The following is a 10,839-nucleotide window of genomic DNA, read 5'->3' on the forward strand; positions in this document are numbered from 1 at the left end:
AACAGGTTGTAATGTAACTAGTTACTACAGGCTGACGTAGGTACGCCAGCTGGGGTGTGAATATCATGCCACACTAAATAATAGCTAGTAATGTATATATGTAACATAGAGGTTAGATGAACGTCATGCCTGGGCGAGAGGGCTAGAGGTAGTGGAGTTTGCACATTCTCAGTTAGGAATTCCACACACACAGCAAAGTGTGACGCCTTATCAGAAAGTCCCCAGGCACGGGAAGGTTCCACACACCCGTGCTCTTACACATGACACAACCAGTCATATACAGGAGAAATGGGAGAGACAGGGCAGAAGGGATTTAGGAGTGAATAGAGACGGCGAGGAGGGTAGGAAGGAGTGCGTGGGTTAACCAGTAACTGCTCTCATCTCAGTACGATCTTGTTAGATATACTATTACGCACTTCAGTATTACTCTTGAGATATTCCCTTTGAAGAAAATAAACTGCAATCAAACCCCAGACTCAGCTTTACCTTTCTCCTGCCATCTACAACAAGTTCAATGAACATTCTCTTCTTCCGTTAAATCTTTGCAAATCAACACACTGTTACAATAGTTCGGCGACGACTACGATATATTATATTTACATTTACGATATATTATATCGTTGTACCGGATCTCACAACAGGCGAGAGCTTGAGTCGATGTGAACAGTCATATCTTGTACTATGAGAGGGAATTAGTTTGTTAGCTCAGAATAAATATTCGCAGTTGATGGATGAAGTAGACCACGACAAAGAGCAAACGAATGAACAAATTAAAAAACAGGTACCGAACACCTGTACAAGTAGGAGAAAGGAAACTTGTAACGAGGAACTGCAAACATTTTGATGGTAAAACTTCAAGGAATTGCGAAATTCTAAAAGAAACAGGTGGAGGCTTGGCATGGGAAGAAAGCAGATGTCTCCTTAGAAGGATGCTACTGGTAAAAAATATATACATATATCACTGATTATATATATGCCACTGAACTAAATATGAGTCCTTTTTACGAGACGAATTAAGTAACAAAATAAAAAATAAAAAAAAGGTATGAATTAGCTCTGTTATAGATGCAGAGCAGCCAAGTGAAAAAACTGGATTATTTCGTAGCTACACAACAGTTGACCATAATAAAATTTTTAACAATGTAACTAAGAAAATAATTAGACTTGCAGAGAGAGTTTCCTGGAAAAGGGAAGAAAGTAGATAATATGGACAGTTTATATCCCTGGCAGAGCAGACAACAGACGGACAACCAGGGCAACGGAGAGGCAAGCCCGAGATGTGTTAGAGGACGAGCCAGAAAAAGTGCAAGATGAAGGCATGAAATGGGGAAATTTTTCAACATTCGATGGACAAGGCTGGTAGCTAATTCTGTAGAACGGGATGGAAAAAGATGAGAGGTCTGCGCCATGCAGTGGACTGACTATGACTCGTGTGTGTGTGTGTGTGTGTGTGTGTGTGTGTGTGTGTGTGTGTGTGTGTGTGTGTGTGGGCGGGCGAATGCTTTAATGATGTCTAATGATTTATCCAAGCGTGTCTAATTGTGCGATCACACTTGCTACAAACATGTGATCGACAAGATGAAACGAAGCTCAGGGGTCCGTCCAACGTTAAGACTCAGATACTGCAGCGGCTCTAACCCGGTGCGTCGCTTCGTCTTGTCGATCACATGTTTCCAACAAGTGTGGCCGCAGCTAACACCAGCTTGCAGGCTTCTTCTCTATATACTTAAACATGTGTTCTTCCTTCCACACACCTACCGCAGGCAAATGATTCACGCCACGCCAGCAGATGCTTATTAACTTCATTATCATAAATACGTTCCTGAAATCACCAGCCATATCTTACATTCAGCCAATTACAGGAGTAATTGGCAGTGTCAGATGTGCTAATATGTCGGGAATTATTAATAAGAAGAGTATATCAGCGACAGAGTGAGGTCTGGCTGAAGAAATGCGCGATAAGTGAGAATTCAGGTGTGTGGGAGGAGGAGGAGGAGGAGGAGGTGAAGGTCAAAAGTTGGTGAAGTTGCTACTGAGCGGCAGCCTATGACTGCAAGGAATAAGTAATAACAATAATGATGATAATAATAATAATAATAATAATAATAATAATAATAATGATAATAATAATAATAATAACAACAACAAAATAAGAACGCAAGTAATCATCATTATCATCATCATACTACTACTACTACAACTACTAATAACAACAGTAACATAAGTAATCATCATAATCATTATCATCATTTTCATAATCATTATCATCACCATCACAACAACAACAACAACAACAACAATAATAATAATAATAATAATAATAATAATGAGGGCAACAGTAGTCGCGTGTCACAAATCTTCTAAAGCACTCAGGTGTGGTGTTCCTCAGGGTTCTGTTCCTTCACGGAGTCTCTCCCCTATTCATCAAATACCAAAAAATCATCTTTACATCCTTCTCTCTTTACATTTTGAAGCAATGAATCTATGAATGTATTTTACAGGAACTCCTCACAGTTATACATGGCCAGTATTTTAATCAGTACAGCATGAAGAAAGTTTATGCCACATAAGAAGTAAACAATTCAGTTAGAAATATTCGACTAAAAGACACGATAAGCAATATACAAAGCGAAACCACTTGTCACCTGTGTAATGAAACCACCTGTCTCCTGTGTAATGAAACCACTTGTCTCGCTTGTAATAATACTGTTCTGATTAACTGTATCTATTACCTTATAACGTACATAGAACTCACACCCCTATCACACTTACAGGTGTAGAATAAATGGCGAAAATATTATGGTAGAAGTACTGATGGATGGATTAGATGAGACGAGATATTTTATTACATTTTTCCTCATAATCTCCTTATATCTCTACTTTAGCTGGGACATCTGGGAGTAATGAGGTTAATGAAAGCAAGATCTAATCCATGTCCCTTGTCACTGGTGTAGTTACCCCAGTAGCGAATGGGTGAAATAGAAATAGGATGATAATGAAAGGAGAGAGAAGCGAGCCTCAAGAACAGTAAATCTTTTTCTTATCAGTTTTGCTGCCTGTAAGGGTAAAACCAAGCGGTCACTTTTGCTTTCTCAACTGATAACACGCCACATGTTTTTCTCACAAATTACGCAGAAAGTTCCTCTTGTCCTTGAACTGTGGGTGTGACATAATGTGGGAGGAGCAAAGTTGGGATATTTGCCAATTAGAAGCCTAAATGGCGCTTTCGTCACGTTCTTCATGGCACACAATTGGTTCTGTGTGAAGTGTATGAGGCCCTCATTGGTAGCAGGTGCCTCTATTGTTTCTGTATGGACAGAGATTATTTTTAAGACAGCCTAGTGGTTAATTAGCTGAGAAAGGCGGAGTAAGTAACCTTTATAAGCTCCTGGAAAGTGTGAAGAGACATTTTTTTTTATCTAATTTTGTACACAAATCCCTGTACACATTTTGTCATTTGTACACATTTACTGTCACGTTACACTTTTGTCACATTGTGTTGCACTTTTCCCCAACACTACTCAATATGTGACTTTGATTACAAAACACACTGTTTGTGTACAATTTCCCATTTTTGGTTCACTCCTCCATTTACACTAGTGTGTGATTTATAATTAGATTTAACCTTCGAAGTCTCCACGTTTCCTCAAGCTTTGTGAGTACTTAGCTTCCACTGAGTGTGTTCTGGTTAGGTAAGAAATAACTTGTATTATATTTGTATCCTGAGGCCTATAAGAGTCCTCCCCATTTGTAAAACGAACCCTGGTTTCTTCTTTGGTTGTGTATGTTATATTGTACATTAAAGTTAAGTTAGTTTTCTTAAACTTTATCTTATCCCTTTTGGTGCTTAATTAAGGGTTAAGAGTGCACCGTAATATACACCCCCATAACACCCTCCTGAGGTATATAAAATCGTCTACAGATACCTTTAACAAAAACAAAAAATCTTTCAGAGACTATTATGTCCTATCATGTAGTTTCCTTACCCTTCTGTGTGTGTGTGTGTGTGTGTGTGTGTGTGTGTGTGTGTGTGTGTGTGTGTGTGTGTGTGTGTGTTTAAATTCTGCTCTCCAAGTTGTTTTCTTACTGAGATAAAACAGTCTGGGAGCAACATAAATCTTAACTGTTAACAACAGATCACCTTGCAAAGACGTACCTCTGTGTGACTCTCTCTCTCTCTCTCTCTCTCTCTCTCTCTCTCTCCTTCCACTACCCACCTTCCCCTCCTTGCTATCAATGTCTTTCATCCCTTCCTCTATCCCACCCTCTTCTCACTTTCCTAATTATCTCCCTTTCTCAAGGTCCTTGCATGCTCTGCTCCCCCTTTCCCTCCCTCCTTCTCTCTCTTTCTCACCGCACCCCCTTAACTCGTTCCCTCCCTTCGCCTTCCCCCACTTTCCTCCTCTCTCTCCTTCCTCTTCCCTCCACCGGCCCCCATACTCCCCCCACTACATCACCTTTACTTCCGTACATTCCCCCTTCCATCTCCCCTTCCATTCTCCTCGGTCTCATCTCCCTATAAAAGACGTAATCCATACCTCTCCACTTCACTCCACTCACCTTCTCTTCCACAGCGAAAAATCAGGTAACCTCATTTGTAAACTTAATTCAGATACAACCCATTTCATTCGTGCTACCTCTTAAGATTTGTTCACCTCTGGGCACTTCTCATGGGGAAAGAATGTAAAAATCTCTTTTAACATTGGTTATCCTATCACTACTACTGAGTCTTTTTGATTAAGTGCGCGGTAAAACCATCTCATTTTCTTTAGTTATGGGAAAAACTCTGCTACAGAATCGGCTAAAATCGTTTATTAACTAAAAAAATCCGACGGCTTTCACATCCGGAACAAAATAACTTACTATTATTGTGTACATTGGGGGCATAAGATCACGATGACACTTTGTTAATCGCTCAATCAAGGTCTATAGCCATAATTTCATTACCTTATTCCCTCCTGGTAATATTCCGAAAAATACACTTGATGGGCTAAAGCTAAGCAGATTTCGTTTCTTGTATAAACCACCTCTTTTTTTCGCTCAGTATCTTTTAACAGGAATATAGCTTTATCAATGAAATTAAAAATATATTCCGGTGGCGGAAGTTGTTTGATCTTTGGTTCTCTTGGCATTATTTTTCTCTGACTTGGCATAAGATTGTCATCTCTCCATCGTGAATCGTGATTTGCAATAAGAGGTTAACTCTAGAATATGAAGACAGTAAAGAAAGAATGTAACGACGAAGCATTGTCAAATCCTACCACTGAGCTACGTGAAATAAGCGACAAAAAGATGTAAATCTGGGACAAATTAAGGTTAAAAGGAATATACAGTATGCACTTAACTTTACTAATTCCTCACTCTTCGCTCACGCTTCCCTCAGTTTTCATTTCCGTTCCCACACTTACTCCCCACTCATCCCTCACGCTCCCTTCCCATACCTGCTTCAGTGCCCACTCATCCCTCACGCTTCCTTCCCATACCTGCTTCAGTGCCCACTCATCCCTCACGCTTCCTTCCCATACCTGCTTCAGTGCCCACTCATCCCTCACGCTCCCTTCCCATACCTGCTTCAGTGCCCACTCATCCTTCACGCTTCCTTCCCATACCTGCTTCAGTGCCCACTCATCCCTCACGCTTCCTTCCCATACCTGCCTTACCACTTCCTCATTCACTGCCCACTCATCCCTCACGCTCCCTTCCCATACCTGCCTTACCACTTCCTCATTCACTGCCCACTCATCCCTCACGCTCCCTTCCCATACCTGCCTTACCACTTCCTCATTCACTGCCCACTCATCCCTCACGCTCCCTTCCCATACCTGCCTTACCACTTCCTCATTCACTGCCCACTCATCCCTCAATTCCCTTCCCTTATCTACCTTACCACTTCCTCATTCACTGCCCACTCATCCCTCACTCTCAGTCCCTTTACCTGCCTTACCACTTCCACACTCATTCCCCACTCATGTCCCATTCTCCCTCCCCCCCTTTTACATTCCTTCCCGGCTCTCCGAGACATTCCTCACTCATCCCCCATTTTACATCCCTTTACATTCCTTCCTCACTCCCACACACACACACTCCCCATTCACCACCCACTCTCAATCCACTTACCACTTCCCAACTCACTTCTCACACATCCTTCACTCTCCCTCCCCTTATTTGCTTTCAATCATTTCCCACTCACTCTCCACGGCACCTTCCTTCACCTCCCTTTCCCACTCTTACACTCACTCTTTCGCTATCCTCTACAGGCACCACCACCACCACCACCACCATGCGCATGGCCATTCTCAGCCTCTTCGTCGTGGGTCTTCTGGCCGGAGGAAGTCTGGCACAATTACTGCCCTGCAGCGGGTCCAACGTCTTCATTGACGTTGTTCTTCCTGGGATTCGTTAGTGGCTTTGTTTTGATTGCCGTCTGAATATCACTCTCATTCAATGGTTCTCCTTATAACATGCATATTCGCTCTCACATTCATTGGCATACTCCCTGGTATCAGAAAGTATGAGATATAAAACACACACACACACACACACACACACACACACACACACACACACACACACACATTCAGCAGTATTTATTGTATTCATTGATTCACTACATATCATTCACACAGGAACAAAACCTAACGCAGCTGAAAAACCGTTTTTACTATATACTCTCACTCCCTCAGTCTTAATTAACTCCCATAGACACTCGCACTCGCTTCAACCCATGCAGGTTCACTCATACTCTTAGGATGCTCCATCTCACTCATTCATTTACTCAAAACTTATGGAGATTAGTGAAAAACAGTTTTGGAGACGTTCCAACTCGGGTTCCTTCTCCAACTGTCACAAGCTTATTATAAAAAAGTTCCTTTATTTGCATTATTTTACTCGTAATGGATGGGTCGAATCTACCAAAATCTGCATCACATAATACACTTAGATTTATATTCCTATGTTCTAAAGTCTTAAAAATTCACACAGCCAAAGCAGTATATGAGGAAGAGCCTTTCTTCGTCTCTCTCTCTCTCTCTGTCTCCCCGTTCTTTTCCGTTTATCTCAGTCTTCCTTTGCCTCCTCGTTCACCTGCCCCTCTACTAACACCCTCCTTAACCCTCCACAGTCAAAGCAATAGGTGAAGGAGAGTATTCACTACCTCAAACTGTCTACCAATTCCTCTCCCCTTTTCTCCGTCCTTCCTGCGTCCTCCGCTGTCTCCCTCTTTCCTCCTCCCTCTTTCAGATGTCTTCTCTGCCTCCCTCTTTTCTCCCCGCCTCTAATAACCCCATTCTCCGAACCCTCTACAGTTGACATAGTATGTACGGGACCGGTTCTGTTACCCACGTGCCGGGCAAAGGTGTTAGGCTGCCTCCTGGAACTTGACATACTCTGCGGAGACCTCACCCAAGAACTGCTGGACACAGTAAAGGGAATTTTGACAGACTGCGTCGCAGAGTTGGGACTGGATGTGAACTTGGAACTTCTTGCTGAAATTACCCGTAATGTCACTTTGTTTTGCGCTGATTTTCATACTGTCATTCGTTTTACACTGATTTTCACAATGTCACTCTCTAACTTTCGCTGATTTTCATAATGTCACTCATTTTAACCTGATTTTCATATGGTCACTCTGTTTTATGCTGATTATCATAGTGCCACTTTGTTTTATGCTGATATTCATATTTACTCTGTTTTACGCTGATTTTCATATAGTTACAGTGTTACACTAATTTTCATACTCTGTTTTACTCTGTCATTCATCCCACGGCGTTATATTATGTGACTCTTTTAATCTGGCTCTCATACCCATGCTATACGTTATGTGATTAGCTTCCATACCTTAGCTTTATGTTGTGGCTTCTGTTTTACTCTGACTCTCATATCCTGGACTTTTATGCAATTTTGTTTCACTCTGGCGCCAAAACCACACCTTTAATTTATGTGATTCTGATTTACCTTGGTTTGTGCTACTTTTGTGGTAGTACAATGACTTTTCCTCACATGTTACTCATTCCAGGTTGGTGGTGCCAGAAAGACGGAGAAAACAACCTCAGTCACTCTCATTCTGTTTCTCAACTGTCTTTTTTAATGGTCTACGTAATGCTATCTTAAAATTACTTCACACTCATCCTCTTCTTATTCACGGTTTACTCCAGCTGCTTCACTTCTTGCCCTCACAGATGACTGGGAGAGTCGTTCTCCCTGAGACCACATCATTTCAATTTACTTTATACCATACACGCTTCTCTTACTCCTGGATGGTCACATCTTTAGTTAAAAATGGGTTTCAGCACTATTCTTCCTCCTTCGTATAGAACTGATGATTTCCCTCATTAACTCCAGCTCTAATCTGTATACTGTCATCAACCTTCCACAAAACTATCTCTCTCTTGCCTATATCATAACATGCCCTGATCTGCCCATTCCACTGCACTACGTCCACTTTAACACCTCCCTAGTCTTTCAAGATCTTTCAATGTCCTTCCTCATTCCACCATATCATCTAACTCCACATTCAGACCTGGAGCACTTCAATACCAGCACTTCCACCTTTTTTATGTCCCTAGTATTCAAAGATCGCTGATTGCATCAATACTGGACCGTTAGGGTCACTTTGCTTTCCTACCCTGACCTGTTCTTCCCCATGCTTCACAGTGCTCTAATATGCCTCTTCTCCTCTACTACGACTTACTGCAAGTCCCTTAGTTCTATCTGGTGCTTTGGTCATTGTTAAATTTCTAAAATACTACATTTCCTCCTGTTCTTTCGTGATCAAGCTTACATAACGTTCTACTCCATCTGTTTGTTAGATGTCATCATCTCGGCTTTCCTTGCATTCACTAAACTTCTTCACTTTAATATGAAGACTTATTTTCAGTTTACTCTGCCACACTGGATTCATCAAGAAGTTTAGTGTGGCTAATCTGTTTAATCTTCTGGGTAATTTGTTTTCATTTGTGGTGTGGTAAATCTTTTTTTATCTTCTGGCTAATTTGTTTTTTCATTTGTGGGATGTAGAATTCAGATAAGTATAAGACGATAACGATGTCGACGAAGATGTCACACTGATTCCTAAATAACTAGAGTGAGAAAGATTTATTCTCTCTCAGGCACACCCCCATCCAACATTCCCCCAAACGGCTCACCTGCCTTGCCCTGCCCTGCCTTCTTCTAAATTATGCTGCCCTTCAATGCATTCCTCTTCATTACCCTGCCTTGCATTCCTCTTCATTACCCTGTCCTGTCCTGCACTGTCCTGCATCCTTTCAAACATCAGGCAGCTTCCCTAATCACTTGACCTAATCGACCCTCTCCCCTTCCTCTACCACAGTCGACACATCACCTGAGGCGAACTTGGATGTCTTGGTAGAAATCTTCGGCCTTGATACCCTCCCGGCGGTCATCTCGTGTCTGCTGTCGAAGCTGAAGATACTAGGCTTTGTGAGTACGACAGATAGATATAGAAAAATTGATGGAGAGAGAGAGAGAGAGAGAGAGAGAGAGAGAGAGAGAGAGAGAGAGAGAGAGAGAGAATTATCTGTGTTTACTTTATAATAATAAAAATATGTACTAACATACGAAGCTTACTATCACGATCATTATCACTCTGTTGTTGAAATTTTACTTTGTGTTACATCGTAGTTGTTCTAAACTGAAAAAAAAAATAATAATAATCCATACCCTCTATAACTTATCTCTCACCGGAAAAAAAAATGCATAACGCCTGTAACTTCTCTCTCTCTCTCTCTCTCTCTCTCTCTCTCTCTCTCTCTCTCTCTCTCTCTCTCTCTTGAAAAAGATCTATAAGCCCTATACCCGATCTCTCGATCCTGAGAAAAAAGATCCATGACCCCCGTAACTATTTCCGTCTCTCTCCCTCACAGCTCGTCGACTTCATCTTGTGCGTGACTGGTATAATTCCTATTGGATGAACACATGAAACCCGCTGAACCGACCTGAACCAACGTGAACCGGAACCAAGACCAATCTCCATTCTGTGTGTGTGTGTGTGTGTGTGTGTGTGTGTGTGTGTGTGTGTGTGTGAGTGTGTGTGTGTGTGTGTTATGAGTGTGTGTGCGCGCGCACGAGTGTGTATGTGAATAAATCCAAAGCAGCATCTTACATTGTTTTTATTACCTGACTAATACATAGATCATAATTATTTTTTACCCGGTTCTGAACAATGGTAATTTAAGTGATAAAAAGTATCATGTAAATTCATTTATACTAGAACTATAAGGAACGGTAATGTATAAATATATATAATTCCCTTTTCAACATAACCCTTAATGGTAGTTCTTCAAGGGAACACTGCTTTGTCTTGGTGCTGAAGCATGTGCATTCCTGTCATCAAAGGAACTATACTAATCAGGTGCAACCACACTGGGAAGTTTCTTTACTAGGGATCAGATGAAAAGTGTTCCCCTGACACCAAGTGCCCGAACTGGACATACGAGGCACCAACTCAAATCTTTTCTAGTAGTTCACCATCTTGCAGTCTACCAGGTTCTTTTCATAGGATAGGGAACGAGTTGAGAGACGTTCGTATAACTGGTTAGTGAAGTTGCCCGGTTATATCGATGTCACCACGTGAAGGGGTCTCTGACAAGCACCAGCCTCATTCTAAACCACAAAGACGAGTTCCGTCAAACCATGGTCCTTAATCTTCAGCAGCGATGGAGCAGATAACTTTGGCGTAGTCAGCGCTGATAAGGAGCAAGAGGTGTCAAGAATAAAAGAAAGTTTACAATCTAGGCGCCTTTGCAAACCAAACCTTGGGATGAGCAGTCGGCATGAAGAGTCCGGTCGTCTCTCCTGTTTTTCTCTCCATGGACTTTGTAA

The 10,839-nt window shown here is 41.7% G+C and overlaps 1 protein-coding gene across 1 annotated transcript; it reads left to right on the top strand.

Annotated features, from left to right (window-relative positions):
- Window positions 1-4,508: 4,508 nt before the first annotated feature.
- LOC145398400 (uncharacterized) lies at window positions 4,509-10,117 on the top strand. Its single transcript, XM_080271275.1, has 5 exons — window positions 4,509-4,585; window positions 6,258-6,398; window positions 7,305-7,496; window positions 9,329-9,438; window positions 9,882-10,117. The coding sequence occupies exons 2-5, from the start codon at window positions 6,281-6,283 to the stop codon at window positions 9,927-9,929; spliced, it is 468 nt and encodes a 155-aa protein (XP_080127401.1). The 5' UTR covers window positions 4,509-4,585; window positions 6,258-6,280; the 3' UTR covers window positions 9,930-10,117.
- Window positions 10,118-10,839: the final 722 nt, after the last annotated feature.

Source organism: Coenobita brevimanus, chromosome 45, assembly GCF_032717465.1.
Source record: "Coenobita brevimanus isolate Jiangsu-jjx chromosome 45, ASM3271746v2, whole genome shotgun sequence".
Taxonomy (NCBI): Eukaryota; Metazoa; Arthropoda; class Malacostraca; order Decapoda; family Coenobitidae; genus Coenobita; species Coenobita brevimanus.

Coding starts and splice junctions, on each gene's coding strand:
- LOC145398400 (XM_080271275.1), top strand. CDS start 6,281: ATGCGCATGGCCATTCTCAGCCTCTTCGTCGTGGGTCTTCTGGCCGGA. Junction 6,399..7,304: donor CGTTGTTCTTCCTGGGATTC/GTTAGTGGCTTT, acceptor AACCCTCTACAG/TTGACATAGTATGTACGGGA. Junction 9,439..9,881: donor AGCTGAAGATACTAGGCTTT/GTGAGTACGACA, acceptor TCTCCCTCACAG/CTCGTCGACTTCATCTTGTG.